This window comes from Drosophila pseudoobscura, chromosome 2, assembly GCF_009870125.1.
Source record: "Drosophila pseudoobscura strain MV-25-SWS-2005 chromosome 2, UCI_Dpse_MV25, whole genome shotgun sequence".
Taxonomy (NCBI): Eukaryota; Metazoa; Arthropoda; class Insecta; order Diptera; family Drosophilidae; genus Drosophila; species Drosophila pseudoobscura.
Window position 1 is genome coordinate 23,148,859 of NC_046679.1, and position 13,423 is coordinate 23,162,281.

The window sequence follows — 13,423 nt, forward strand, 5'->3', positions numbered from 1 at the left end:
AGGAACTTAGCCCACTTTGGCCCCTTTTTTAAACAACATCGATGATATCGCCGAGCTCTGTTGACTGAAAATGTCGACTATTTTAAAGAAATGTTTTAATTTGGCTAAAACTGTGAGAACAGCGACGATAACGAGTCTTCTTACTGCTCCAAAGCAGCAATGGCAGGCCTTGAGGTGGGTTTCGGCAGTTGTAGTGATTTTATTGGCGTACGCACATCTTTGTTTTTATGTAATACGTAGTGCTGCCGCCTCCCAAACGCCGCATGCTCAAATGATGCACACCAGCCCGATGCGGCATGGTCTGATGGAGTTCTTCGATGACCCCAAGCACTGGAGCGAGAACGATATAAAGGTGGGACGGGCCTGGAGGACGGATGAGCTGCGCATCAAATCCAACAAGGAGCTGCATCAGCTCTGGTTTATATTGCTGAAGGAACGGAATATGCTTCTTACTATGGAGCACGAATGCAATGACAAAATGGAGATCTTTCCCAGCCCCGAGCGAATTGATAAGGTAACTAGCCAACCTTTAGCTTGTTGAGCACGTAAAATATAAAAAGCCATTTATTCATAGGTGAAAATTTCCATGGACAATCTTGAGAAAGTGGTGCGGGAACGCAATACAGCCTATCATTTGCTGGAAACGGGTGAAACAGGCGAGCGACCCCAGAAGAGGGTAAACAACGCGTTTGGCTTACAGGTCAACTATAAATCCTGCGAGCATGTCCTGCCACCCTTCATGAACCTGAAATGGATAAAGTCCCGCAATATTGGCTTTGGCGGCAGGGCCGTGAATAGATTTCTGCTCAAGTACCGCGAGCAGCTTTACAATGCCAAGCGCAAGGCGAAGAAGTATGCCATGGTATAGCAACAAATAAAGACGATATCTAATAATATTCTTTGTTTCAGCCGCTCTCGCAACGAGGTAATGATGATTCTACGCCGCAATCCCAACTTTGATCTGGAAGTGCTGCGCCGTAAGTTCCCCGATGTGGATATCGACAAACTACGCAGTGCGGATAAGGCCCGAGGACACTATGTGCCGAAGGTTGGCGTCTAACTTTGCAGCATTTTTAGTTATTTAGTCATTAAATCGAAAAAATACTGTGTAAATTGAACATCTTAACTTTAATCTTCGTCAAACTTAATTTTAGTTCCCTGGAAGGCGGCTATTTTTGGCTTCCACTTTTGTTTGGCAATCCAAGAGGGATGCATGCCTTCCATGGAAGTGGGAGCGGATGCAGGAGCAGGAGCAGGATGATGCTTAAAAGCTGGAATATCAATTTCTGCGGCTTGCCCGTCGTCACCAAACTTGATCTTTTTCCCCTTAAAGTGCCCGATAACTGGCTTCTGTTGCTGCTTGGCTATCCAGGATGGATGGAGGTCCTCTGTGGGTTTCTTTTTATTGATCTCCGGCCTCCGCTCCCTTTCCCCCCGGTTGTCGCTATGTCGGTGTTCGTTCCGCTGGCGCTTGGCAGGGTAAGGCATCGTTTCTTGCTCGTTTTCGCTTTCATTATCCTCTGAAAGAACCACAGCGGTGGATAAATACGGCTGACCAGATTCTGTGATAAAAAATGGATCTATGACATGCGTTGGACGATCTTTCTCAGCCGTGGTCTCCTCCTTTTCAATGCTCGGCTCCTTCTCTTGTGGTCGCTTTCGTGTCCTTTCTTTGACATCAATGGGTTTCTGACTAATTTCGGGCTTCCTATCCTTTTGCTGTTGCTTCTTTTCTCGTACCTTTGACTTTTCCTCTTCTTTGACATCAGTGGGTTTTGGTTTAGTTTCGGGCTTCTTTTCATTTTGCGTTTGCCTCTTTTCTCGAAGCTCTTTCTTCACCGAGGCCACTTTAGGAGTACGCTGAAGCTTTTCTTGTTTCGGTTTCTTCTCTTCCGCTGTTTCCACCTCACCAACCGCTGGCTCTGCCGCTGGCAATACATCTGTACCAGCCACGTCTCTATCCACTTTGTTCTGCTGCAACCATTCTAGTCGGTTGCGCGTCTGGGCCTTCTGGTCTTTGAGTTCCTTGCGTTGTCTTTTCTTCGCCTCAGTGCGCTGCAGCTTCACGCGTCTCTTGCTCGTTTCCAGAATCTCTTCACGCCATTTGGAATCCTTGTCACTGTCCAGGCCCAAAGTCTGGCGAAATGTGTCAACCAGCGCTTTCATCAGTTTGTTGAGCCCCAGCATCGCAAGAACAACCTCATCTGGAGTGGACCGGCCATTGGTGAGCACTGCGTTCGGATTTTTACCATCCTGTAGGAGCAGCTGGCGCATTATGTCCAGACTCTTCAAAGCCTTCAGCTGGGCCACGCATTCGCTGCTTTTGCGCAAGCGTTCCTTGTGTTTCTCATCGTCCGGTCGTTTGGCCAGGACATCTTTGACCTTCCTCAGCTTCTGAACGAGCTTGGACACCGTTTGCGCACGTGCTTGCTGGATGACTTTCTTGTTGGTAATTACCTGTGTGTACGAACGGAGTAGTTACTATAAATAATACGTCTTTTTTCATTTATTTACCAAATTATTGAATTTCAGTTTATCAAGCATGGTGCTGCAGCCTGGAGAAACATTGAAGTTCCGCCTATCGCACCAAACTATCACATATGTTTTTATCGATATATTGATGCAATATATATTTAACATCCCTAGCCAAAATGGCGACATAGTGCTGAAGAAGAAGCAGCAGCTGCAGAAATAAGTTACGAATTTATTGTTTTCTTTTAGTGGTAAAAGTTTAAAAGTCGCGTAATTGCCCGTAGTTGCGTTAAACCGTAAATTGTGACCCCGAAACGTGCCAAGTGAATGCGCTGCGCGGTTCCGCGACCGAAACTCGACAGACGCAAAGAAGAAAAACAAGGAGGAGCTAATAGAGAAGGCAGCAACAAAGAAGGTCTGCATTTGTGCAGCCCCGGCAGGAAAAAATCAGAACAACAACGTTCACAGCAATGTTCTGCATTAATTGACTGCTTTTTAATTAATAAAATTGTGCAGTCCTCATCAATATTCCAAATCGTGACTATTCCGGTGCTCGGACGCATGAAAATTAATATCCATAAAGAACCTGAGGGCTGCAACGCGCTTGAGTCATTGATCTCTTTTATTGTGTCTGTGTGCATACTCTACCTACAGTGGCCGACAACAGTCTGCGTGCGACCCCTTGTTTTCAATTTTCTGTCTCCTGTCCTGCGTGATTTCATTCCACCTGGAGCGGGATATTGTGAGGCATGAATATATGATTTTAATTACAAATATACATTAGCAATTATTTAGGTATACACATGCATGTACATATGTATGTAGGTATGATGGGTGAAAATCTGATATCACCGAATATGAACTTATAGCCTTTCTTTATTTTCGTTTTTTGTGATAATTTTTTGATGTTGGCATCTGTAACCTTTTTCTCTCCAAAAAGGGGTCGTGCGCACAAATTTGTCCGCCACTGTATTCATCTGTGGTAGAATAATATGGAAGCCAAGCGGATTCAGTCTTGCATTAATTTGTGCCTAATTATGCGTTTAATTTATTTTAATCATTTTTAATTATTAATTTACTTTACTTGCAGCCCTGCGGAGACATAGACATCCAGACACCACACGCACCCCCAAAGACTGCAGCTGCGGGTTTTTTGTACCAGCGCATTACGTTGATCGCTAGACACAACGGCTAATCAAAAGCGGAATACAAATGACGGAATACAAATTGGTTGTTGTTGGTGCGGGAGGCGTTGGCAAATCGGCGTTGACCATCCAACTAATTCAGAATCATTTTGTTGACGAATACGATCCCACAATCGAGGACTCGTACCGAAAGCAAGTGGTCATTGGTGAGTTTTTTCACTCGCTGCGGAGTTTGACATGTTCTCTGATGGTTATGATTTGGCAGATGGAGAAACCTGCCTTCTGGACATCTTGGATACCGCTGGACAGGAGGAGTACTCGGCTATGCGGGATCAGTATATGCGCACGGGCGAGGGCTTCCTGTTAGTCTTTGCGGTAAATAGTGCAAAATCCTTTGAAGACATCGGCACATACCGCGAGCAGATCAAACGAGTCAAGGATGCCGAGGAGGTGCCAATGGTGCTAGTGGGCAATAAGTGTGACTTGACCACGTGGAACGTTAAAAACGAACAGGCAAGAGAGGTGAGTGGTGGTCAGTCGAGTAGCTCGTAACTCGCATCGTTGGATAGATCATTTTTAAATACTCTTTTTCTGTTTACTCTCAAGGTGGCCAAACAATACGGCATTCCATACATTGAGACATCAGCCAAGACGCGCATGGGCGTTGATGATGCATTTTACACACTCGTGCGCGAGATCCGAAAGGACAAGGACAACAAGGGGCGAAGGGGTCGTAAACTTAATAAGCCGAATCGTAGATTTAAATGTAAAATTCTCTAAACGGGCTTGCAGTGGTTTATTAACTTTTTATTTTGTTCAATGTCGCCTGTTGTCTGTCTGTCTGTCTGTATGTATTCAGTGCTGTTTTCGTTGGGCAATCGTCAATGATCGTGACAGGATTGTGGATCCCCCGCGAATGCACGCGGAATAAAAGCACGCACACAGAACGAAAGCACACACATTTGTATGGGAGCGAGTTAGTCGGTGCAATTGTCAGATGAAGAGAAGAATTGTAATTAATTTAAGTAACTAGAGTTTTATGTACGGAGAAATGATTTTTGTGAATGTGTGTGTTTTGTGTCGTTTGAAAGGCTGCGTGGCGCCCTTTTAAGAGTATTAACAATAACGAAAATGAAAACGAAGGAAAGCGAAACGAAATGAAATGAATATGTACCTCTCTACATATAACTATGAATACTGTTGTAACTGCCTTGGTTCAGCTGCTTTAACCATTTGTTTTCAATCACCACCAACCACTAAACTGGAGTCAATGTCGTTTGTATTTTACCGTAGAGGAGACGGAGAATCTGATCTGTGCTAAACTCCGATACATATACCGCTATGCATGCAAGACTAGTTCTAATTACTCTAATTCCTTGAGCTCTGTTGTAAATGGTTTGTTTTAATGCGTTTTTAGCGTAGCCCGTCTTCTGATTCAAATTTTCTCACACGTATACGCACGAACAGAATTCCATTAGTATTTTTCACTAGTAAAGAACAAACAAAACATATGAAACGAACGGCAAAGTAATTTTCGCACAAACGAGCCGGTTTGCTTGTCTATGCTGCCCAAACTAAATAAATTTATGTTCATTAAACACAATCAATTGTTGTGGTGCTATAACGCAAAACATTTTATTCGTATGAGTTGTTCATAGAAAGCCTTTCTTTCTACCTACCTTATTGACAGATCAATCAGAGAGAAAACAAGCAGCCAATTAAATTTACATTATATAGTTTGCTTTAAGCTTTTTATACATACATTTAATATTTAATTTTTTTGTATTAATTTTTGCCATACAAAAAGGAACGAAATAAAACGATTGTGTGTACTATTTAAACAGAAAAATAGTTTTGTTTTTCTCTGCTTTTTAAACACTGAAATATATTTATATGACAAACCTGCATATATTTGAATGAATGAACCGGTATATATCTACCACATTGTCTAAATATGGCCAATTTAAATCATCGAAAATTAATAATAAATCCAATGAAACAGATTCTAAATCAATGGTATACCTTTCAGATTTCGGATTTCATGTAGGAAAGTGATTTACTGATCGGGTAAAATTATTGTTCAGGTATGGAAGTCCTAGCTTGCTAGTAATATCAAAATCGAGGAAAATGGTTTCCAATTCTTGAAAAAGGACGATTATACGAACGAACCTATTATAAGCCAAGGGAGTATTTAAATTTTCCACCAAAAATAATGAACATTAATTAATTTAATCGCAGTTCAGGTGAAAGATATCGTGTTTATTAAGTTATAAGATTGCATGGATCTACAAGTTCACAAGCAGTAATATTTTCCACCATTTACCTTAAGGTGTTGAACTGTTTAAATAGAGGGGGCTTGAGTGGGCTAAGTTCGGATTTTCATCGCTATATTTACGATATATGCTGACACGGTATATCGGTATTCTTGATTGATAGTTCTGTGGCCATATCACATCAGTGTTGCCATTTCATCTTATTTTAAGCTAGATGTGGTTTATTTTAAAACCAAATAGCTTGAAAACTAATTGAAATGCTTATAGCTTGTTCTAGCTTATTTCAAATTTCATTTAGCTTATTTTGGCTTAAATAAATGTGGTACAAAACACTTATTGTTTTTTGATATTATTGTACTATTTTTTAATATTTATTAAGAAATAGGACAAAAATCATACTTGTTGTTGCTATTTTCTGTCCAATTTTGTGTATAAATGTATGGTACATATATATTCGTTGATAAGTGTCAGTCACTATAGTATTGCACATGTTTGCCCATTTATATATAAAATATTATTAAGGAGTGGAAAGTTTAAGAAAGAATAATAATTGAAAACAAAATATCAATCAAATTCAATAATTCATTATTTTGATGTGTTTTTGTATGGTTAGCTTTTTTTTACGTTTTAGCTTATTCTAGCTTATTTTTTTCTTCAATCTAGCTGATGGTGACTCTCAACATCTGGCAGCACTGTATCACATCACTAGCGCCACTTTTTGCAAAAAGAACCCCAGGAAAGTGTGCGTTTATTGATAAATTGTTGGCCTTCGATATAGCCAAATACTTGATTTAATAACTTGAACAAAGGAAGCAGCGTTTCGTTCGTGTTCCTGCAGAAAAATCATCAAAAAGGTAAATTATGTAAACAATATGCAAAAGCAAATCCAATGGAGTCGGTCGCCATTTTGTTTTTCCTGACGCCGCTGCAGAAAAAATGTTCTGTACATGACGAAAAGTAAATGGTTTGTTAAATTTGCAGTCCCACAACCATGAATATGGATGCGAACAATGCAGTGGAGAATCGGGAGAAGGAGCGCGACCGTCGCGGCCGTGGCGCCCGAGGATCTCGGTTCTCTGATGCCGATGGAAATGGAAATGCCGGTGGCGGCGGTAATATTGGCGGCGGGGGTGGAGGTGGTGGCGGCAACATGGTCCGAGACAGAAGCCGTGAACGGCGCAATTGTCGAGTCTACATCTCGAACATTCCCTACGACTATCGGTGGCAAGACCTGAAAGATCTGTTCCGACGCATCGTCGGCTCCATTGAGTACGTGCAGCTGTTCCACGACGAGAGCGGCAAGGCACGCGGCTGTGGCATTGTCGAGTTCAAAGACCCCGAAAACGTGCAAAAAGCCATGGAAAAGATGAATCGATATGAGGTCAACGGCCGTGAGTTAGTCGTCAAGGAGGATCATGGCGAGCAGCGCGATCAATACGGAAGGATTGTCCGTGATGGCGCCGGCGGTGGCGGTGGAAATGTCGGCGGCGGCGGAGGAGGTGGCAACAACGGCGGTGGCGGAGGAGGCGGCGGCAGTGGTCGCGACCACATGGACGACCGGGACCGCGGCGGCTTCTCCAGACGCGACGATGACAGATTGTGAGTACTTTATGTGTTCGTCTATCTCTATTGTTTTTCTCGATGTTCTAAGCAGGAAAGCAAGGTTCGTAGCACGCAAAAAGTATTGAATCCTTACACACTTCTCAATCGGCAGTCGTTTCTATGAAGGCAAATCAATCGAATCGTATCAATCTGCAGAAGCGGTTTTTGTATTCAACCACGAGTACGAGTACACGGATACTTCGCATACTTGTCGAGCGTAGGCTCTAGGAAGAACTCTCATCATTTATTTATCTGCCATACAATTCCAAAAACTGTACACTAGGATCTTTAAAATACCAAATACTCTTAAAATACCTGCCACGAATTGAAAAACTTATCATTAAAAGGATTTTCGGATTTGTCGAGCGTAGGTTGTAGGCTCTTTTACTTACCATAAACGTACGAGTATCTGCTATGAATATTCCATTCCCATATTTTTGTCCAGCTTAGGCCATAGAATATATTACCTACTGTTGAAAGGATTCCGAACTGAAAAACGTATGTCATAGGGTTCCATGAACAGTTGTATATTTAAAGGATTTGTGTCGGATATCTGTCGAGCGTAGGCTGGTAGATCTTTTACCTTTCGTTATTGCAGCAGCTCCGCAGGGAATTATTTTTCTATTTCCAGTCGAAGTAAGAGTACAGATAGTCTTCTATTGCAAGAGCTACCGTATAATCATATTTATATGTAGACTAGGATGATGGCAAGTCAATCGCAATCGCATTTTTGCGCGTGAAAAGAGAAGTTAATTGTCCAGTAGAAGAACTTTTATATTATGAATGGGCTACTACCAGAGACTTTAATCAAATAGGATCTGCAGTTGACTTTGTATTTGTCCTATATTGCTATGGGTTTTGAAGTAGCATAACTTTTTGATCGAGAATTTATTTCCGGCTCGCACTACTGTGAAGAAAGATCAGAAAGGCACTTTCTAATATATGCTACCTATGGAACATGGTCTCGTCAGGCTCGGCATGTAAATATTCTGTTAGGTAGTGTGGGACGGAGGAGGAAGGAAATACACCTTTAAGGAGGAGACTGCGACTGCGACTCCGACTCGTCTCGTCATCGGTATCGGAATCAAAATCTTCTTCTCAGCTGAAATTTGTATTTCGAAGATAGACAACATTTACATCAGTGCATAATTATTTTCCATCATTTGCAAAGCTGCTATTATGTATATCAACTAAGGAATTGTGTGTGATGCGGTGCGATGTTTGATAGAAGAATGGGAAGGAAGGTAACAAACCACTTTTACACGTCTGCAATCGTGCCGGCTTTCTTGGCATCTCTCTCATTCTGTCGTAGCTGAAGCTTATCCTTGCTATCCTTTTGTTATTTTTCTCTCTGGATCTTTGGCTTCTTTTTCTAGATCTGGGCGTAATAATTTTAACATGATGTCAAATGATTATAATAATTCGTCGAATTACAATTTGTATGGGCTTTCTGCTTCGTTTTTGGAGAGTCTGGGCATAAGTGGACCTTTGCATAATAAGGTTTTTGTTGCTAATGTGAGTATATAGTAATTTTAATTTCCAATAATTCCAATATGTATTCTGTATTCGACCTGTACCCGAACCGAACCGCACGGCAAAAGATGTGCGGAGTGTGCTCTGCTGTGCATATGGAAGTTTCTTATGGGGTCTCGTCTGTTTCGTATTTATAACCCACCCAAGCATAGGCCATATTTTTGGGGCTCTGTTTATTTTTCCTGCCCCTCGTACTGCTGATCTATAAACTGAAGAATAACTGAAGACTGCAACCCTTTAATCCCTTTAATTTTGATCACGAGCATCCCCCGAATGCGGGTTTGGGAATGATTTACTTTCTAAACTGCCGAAGAAATAGTTGTTCTGGATCATGTTTGCGCATAGAGTATTGGATAAAACATAGATTATTGGACAATGTCTAATAATATAAGGAGCTTCATTCGTATTTTGGTGTCTAAAAAAATTCAATTAAAAAAATAAGAGAGTAATTTCTAGATTCTCCTTACCCTCCAAAAGAGCAACGGCATTGCTGTCTCCAACAAATTTCGTGTTTCCAAATCAATATTTAAAGATTTGTTTTAAAATTATTGGGCTTTTCAAACAACCTCTGTCCTCTGTCATTATTCTATAGACAGAAAGGTGTGTCCTTCGCGTGTCCTATTTCCTATTCCGTCATTTTGTTCATCAAATGGGTTATAAATATGAAGCAGTTGCGGTTCGTACGGCAGTTCAAACGTCGACTTCTTCGTCTTGGGCTATCGACTATTTTGCTTTCAGTCAACTGGAATCAAGGCTGGAATGATTCAGTGTGTCCCTGGCCCTGATCCTGCTCCTGCTCCTGATATTGTTATCTTTTCGCAGCAAAGCTTCTGGTCTTCAAGGTCGGCTTTTGATACGATTTCAGGGGCCGAAGATACATGTATATGTAGATTGCACGTGACTAATTCCTTTCAAACACTCTCTTCAGCTGGACTACAAGGTGGATAACAAGAAGCTCAAGCAGGTGTTCAAGCTGGCCGGCAAAGTGCAGAGCGTGGATCTGTCCCTGGACAAGGAGGGCAATAGTCGCGGCTTTGCTGTGATCGAATACGATCATCCCGTGGAGGCAGTGCAGGCCATTTCCATGCTGGATCGTCAGATGCTCTTCGATAGACGCATGACCGTTCGTCTGGATCGTATTCCGGACAAGGGTGAGGGTGTCAAACTGCCCGAGGGACTGGGCGGTGTGGGCATTGGCCTAGGTCCGAACGGTGAGCCACTGAAGGACGTGGCTCACAATCTGCCCAACGGCGGAAACCAAGGCCAGGGCCAGCTGTTGGGAAATGTTCAGCAAGGCGGACAGCTGGGCTCTGTGGCTGCTGGCCAGGGAGGCGGTGGCGTTAGCAATGCCAGCAATCTGCTGGGTAGCCTGACGGGAGTGATGTTCGGCAACAATGCCTCGTCCATCCAGCCCTCCCCTGTGGCCCCAGTGCAGAAGCCCAATCTGGGCAACAACTCGGGCGCCGGCGGGCTGAACTTGAACAATCTGAACCCCAGCCTTCTGGCCGCTGTGGTCGGCAATCTGGGAAACCAAGGTGGCAGCCTATCCAATCCTCTGCTCACTTCATCCCTCAACAACTTGGGCCTCAGCCTGGGCAACTCTGGCGGCAATGATGATCCCATTTCTTCGGGCAACGTGGGTCTTTCCAATAACTACAGTAGCGGCGGCACTGGAGGTGGCAATAACTACAGCTCTGGCGGAAACAATCCCTACAGTGGCGGCGGAGTTTCCGGCGGGAACGTTGGATATAATGCCTACAGCAGCTCTGGGGGTGTTGGCGGCGGCAATGGAGGAGGCGGTTTGGGCAACCAGCAGGACGGCAACGACTACAATTCTGGCAACAATCTGGACATTTTTGGCGGCGGTAGCAATGTGGGCAATGCCAATTCTGGTGCTGGCAACGCAGGGGCTGGCTCTCGCAAATCGGACACGATTATCATTAAGAATGTGCCCATGAGCTGCACCTGGCAGACGCTGCGCGACAAGTTCCGTGAGATTGGGGATGTCAAGTTTGCCGAGATACGTGGAAATGATGTGGGTGTTGTTCGATTCTTCAAAGAGCGCGATGCCGAGTTGGCTATAGGTAAGTCTTTTGCAATTATGGACTGAAAGTGCAGCTGTACTAATTGTGAATTCTTCCACCCTGTTCCCCCTTTGCAGCGCTCATGGATGGCTCTCGTCTGGATGGTCGCAACATTAAAGTAACGTACTTTTAAGTTAGCGGTTTAAGTTTAAAGTGTATTTACTCTGTAATAGTTAAGTGAAAAAACATGAAAATGAACCACAGCCGCCGAACGCCGCATTGTTTGATGACCAATGAACGGACTTTCTTTATTCCACAAGCAATACAGCCATGCAGCCATACAACCATATGTATGCGAGGCACAGACACAGACACAGAAGAGTTCATCCCATATACATTTTATTCTCGTATAACTTTTATATATATATAAATTCATATTATTATGTACTCTAATATTAAAATAACTGACGTTCCAAAACCACAGCCCACAAATCCGAAGACGCAATTCTAATGTTATTTCTAAGCGATTGAATTACAGCCAATAAAACAATGCAAAATCCCATTGTTAAACATTGTTCACGTTCAAGTTAACAATTTGTGGAGTACGAATGTTAGTTGAAATGTTTTATTATACTCAAGAAAGTAAGGATTGGATTGTACAAGTTATTGATCTCGGAGCCATTAGATATTTAAGCCCTCGTCTTCAGGCATGGCTCCGTCTCTCTCAACGAGGCCTTAAGGGCAGTAAAGGCATGGTTTCCATGACACTGTCACTGCTCCTTCCCCCACCGCTCGGTAAGTACAGTTTACACTCGGAAAAAACAAAAAATAATACCACCATCGTAGTCGCTCCCCATCATTTCAGATGCTCTACGTCTATAGCACTATTGATCCTGTCTGTCTGAAGTCTCTTAAAGCGTTTTTATACTCTAGTAAAATACATTTGTATAGTCGCATAACAACATTAGGTTTGCGGTGGGGTAACATTTTGTGGAATAGTAATGTTGAAATGTTATCTTTTTATTTATAATGGTTTCTTAATCTCTACAAGCATGAGTGACTTGAATGGTCATACTATAAGACTGTCTACAGGGTTTCGGTCCATGAGGATTCCATCGCTTGTGTAAATGGGAAAGGTATACGACGTTCCTACTTTGGGGTAGCGGCTGCCGGCGCAGTCTTGAAACGTTCCAAGCGTGCGCGCGCCTTCTCAGAGTAAATGGCCTTTGACTCTGGCGTAGCAGCAGCAGTAGCTGGAGTCGAAGAAGCCTCAACTGCTGTACCAAAACGCTCCTTGCGCTTCAGCAGGCGCTCGTCGGCCAGTGTCTTTGTGGTCTTCTCGGGAACCACACAGCCAAAGCGTTCGGCGCGACGCTTAAGAGCTTCCTTTTGCTTTTCGTCTGTTTCCTTGTTTCCTTTATTAGCCACAATTGATGCGCTCGAGGACTTGTTAATTGCAGTAGCAATAGAAGCAGTTGCGATAGTGGGGGTGATGCCGAATTTCTTGGCCCGGAGGTTCAAACGTTCTTCTGCGGTTAGTTCAGTGAGCTTTTTGTCCGCGGACTTTTCGCCTTCCTTGCTTCCTCCAACTACAATGGGGATGCGTTTGGTTTTGGTTGGAGTTTCCTCTGGGGTATCCTTATTAGCTGTGGGAGCCCCGTTCTCCTTGGATGCAATGGTGGGCGTCGTTGTACAGCCTGCTGTTGTCGATGCCAGCTGAGAGTTATTTCTTTTGAGCACAATCTTTTTGGCAGGCAGGGCTGCTGCTGCAATCGTTTTCTCGTTGAGGGCGCTGTGTTCATCCAACAGCAAATCGGGTACTATTGCAGCTGTCGGCGTGCCCACCGGGCTCTTGAGTAGCTCATCGTCATCGTGTTCGTCGCCCAGCAGCTTGTCCTCATCTTCGTCGGCCAGGGAAACGTCATCATCGTCTATGGCATCTGCTATGGCGCTGTCTTCAAGCGAGATATCACCCTCCAACAGGGCCGTCTGCAAGCGATCCTGCAATTCATTTTTGTTTCCATTAACAGGCAGCCCACGCATTTTCAGCTCGCGCTTCAAATCAGCAACCTTAGGGACGCAAGAAATTAGTTGAATTTTTTAATGCTTATGCTGGTCAACTCACCTTCATTTTGGTAACGTCGCTTTCCGGCATTTTTCGCTGTTTTTTGTTTTATAAATTTTATTATTAACTTTTTGCTATTGACAAATGTGAACTAGAGAACTAGCGATGGCACTATCGGCACTATCGATGGTGTCAACTGTCGATTCTTGTTCAAATCGTCTCTGATAAGAGGACTCGCCTTGAGGAACAGAATATTAATATGTTCCTTTTTTAAATAAGAATTTTTGGCTTATAAAGAAATAATATAAG

The 13,423-nt window shown here is 43.2% G+C and overlaps 5 protein-coding genes across 6 annotated transcripts; 3 read left to right on the forward strand and 2 right to left on the reverse strand.

Annotated features, from left to right (window-relative positions):
• The first annotated feature begins 34 nt into the window (after window positions 1–34).
• Window positions 35–1,113, forward strand: mRpL47 (mitochondrial ribosomal protein L47). The gene is made up of 4 exons (XM_002137752.4): window positions 35–174; window positions 241–514; window positions 575–852; window positions 910–1,113. The coding sequence occupies exons 1-4, from the start codon at window positions 71–73 to the stop codon at window positions 1,058–1,060; spliced, it is 807 nt and encodes a 268-aa protein (XP_002137788.2). The 5' UTR covers window positions 35–70; the 3' UTR covers window positions 1,061–1,113.
• On the reverse strand, window positions 1,108–2,620 carry Rlb1. Its single transcript, XM_001359397.3, has 2 exons — window positions 2,515–2,620; window positions 1,108–2,457 (listed from the first exon to the last, which is right to left on the reverse strand). The coding sequence occupies exons 1-2, from the start codon at window positions 2,542–2,544 to the stop codon at window positions 1,129–1,131; spliced, it is 1,359 nt and encodes a 452-aa protein (XP_001359434.3). The 5' UTR covers window positions 2,545–2,620; the 3' UTR covers window positions 1,108–1,128.
• A 9-nt stretch (window positions 2,621–2,629) lies between these two features.
• Ras85D (ras-like protein 1) lies at window positions 2,630–5,220 on the forward strand. The gene is made up of 4 exons (XM_001359398.4): window positions 2,630–2,887; window positions 3,563–3,823; window positions 3,883–4,139; window positions 4,224–5,220. The coding sequence occupies exons 2-4, from the start codon at window positions 3,685–3,687 to the stop codon at window positions 4,395–4,397; spliced, it is 570 nt and encodes a 189-aa protein (XP_001359435.1). The 5' UTR covers window positions 2,630–2,887; window positions 3,563–3,684; the 3' UTR covers window positions 4,398–5,220.
• Window positions 5,221–6,566: 1,346 nt separating this feature from the next.
• rump (heterogeneous nuclear ribonucleoprotein rumpelstiltskin) lies at window positions 6,567–11,623 on the forward strand. 2 transcript variants are annotated; one of them, XM_001359400.5, is made up of 5 exons: window positions 6,573–6,744; window positions 6,872–7,489; window positions 8,869–9,007; window positions 9,954–11,109; window positions 11,187–11,623. In XM_001359400.5, exons 2-5 carry the CDS (start codon window positions 6,882–6,884, stop codon window positions 11,240–11,242), a joined length of 1,959 nt encoding a protein of 652 aa, XP_001359437.2. In that variant the 5' UTR covers window positions 6,573–6,744; window positions 6,872–6,881; the 3' UTR covers window positions 11,243–11,623. The 2 variants fall into 2 exon arrangements, with proteins under 2 accessions (XP_015037891.2, XP_001359437.2); XM_015182405.2 differs by lacking the exons at window positions 8,869–9,007; window positions 11,187–11,623 and having other exon boundaries at window positions 6,567–6,744; window positions 9,954–10,214.
• Window positions 11,624–11,987: 364 nt separating this feature from the next.
• LOC4802537 (uncharacterized) lies at window positions 11,988–13,313 on the reverse strand. Its single transcript, XM_001359401.5, has 2 exons — window positions 13,175–13,313; window positions 11,988–13,119 (listed from the first exon to the last, which is right to left on the reverse strand). The coding sequence occupies exons 1-2, from the start codon at window positions 13,202–13,204 to the stop codon at window positions 12,199–12,201; spliced, it is 951 nt and encodes a 316-aa protein (XP_001359438.2). The 5' UTR covers window positions 13,205–13,313; the 3' UTR covers window positions 11,988–12,198.
• Between the last annotated feature and the right edge of the window lie 110 nt (window positions 13,314–13,423).

Excerpts from the sequence above, each read along its gene's own strand:
- mRpL47 (XM_002137752.4), top strand. The coding sequence starts at position 71 with ATGTCGACTATTTTAAAGAAATGTTTTAATTTGGCTAAAACTGTGAGA. Across the intron at positions 175-240 it reads CAGCAATGGCAGGCCTTGAG|TGCTGCCGCCTCCCAAACGC; the intron begins GTGGGTTTCGGC and ends TGTAATACGTAG. Across the intron at positions 515-574 it reads GCCCCGAGCGAATTGATAAG|GTGAAAATTTCCATGGACAA; the intron begins GTAACTAGCCAA and ends ATTTATTCATAG.
- Rlb1 (XM_001359397.3), bottom strand. The coding sequence starts at position 2,544 with ATGCTTGATAAACTGAAATTCAATAATTTG. Across the intron at positions 2,458-2,514 it reads AACTGAAATTCAATAATTTG|GTAATTACCAACAAGAAAGT; the intron begins GTAAATAAATGA and ends TCGTACACACAG.
- Ras85D (XM_001359398.4), top strand. The coding sequence starts at position 3,685 with ATGACGGAATACAAATTGGTTGTTGTTGGTGCGGGAGGCGTTGGCAAA. Across the intron at positions 3,824-3,882 it reads CCGAAAGCAAGTGGTCATTG|ATGGAGAAACCTGCCTTCTG; the intron begins GTGAGTTTTTTC and ends ATGATTTGGCAG. Across the intron at positions 4,140-4,223 it reads AAAACGAACAGGCAAGAGAG|GTGGCCAAACAATACGGCAT; the intron begins GTGAGTGGTGGT and ends TTTACTCTCAAG.
- rump (XM_001359400.5), top strand. The coding sequence starts at position 6,882 with ATGAATATGGATGCGAACAATGCAGTGGAGAATCGGGAGAAGGAGCGC. Across the intron at positions 7,490-8,868 it reads AGACGCGACGATGACAGATT|ATCTGGGCGTAATAATTTTA; the intron begins GTGAGTACTTTA and ends TTCTTTTTCTAG. Across the intron at positions 9,008-9,953 it reads ATAAGGTTTTTGTTGCTAAT|CTGGACTACAAGGTGGATAA; the intron begins GTGAGTATATAG and ends CACTCTCTTCAG.
- LOC4802537 (XM_001359401.5), bottom strand. The coding sequence starts at position 13,204 with ATGCCGGAAAGCGACGTTACCAAAATGAAG. Across the intron at positions 13,120-13,174 it reads GCGACGTTACCAAAATGAAG|GTTGCTGATTTGAAGCGCGA; the intron begins GTGAGTTGACCA and ends TGCGTCCCTAAG.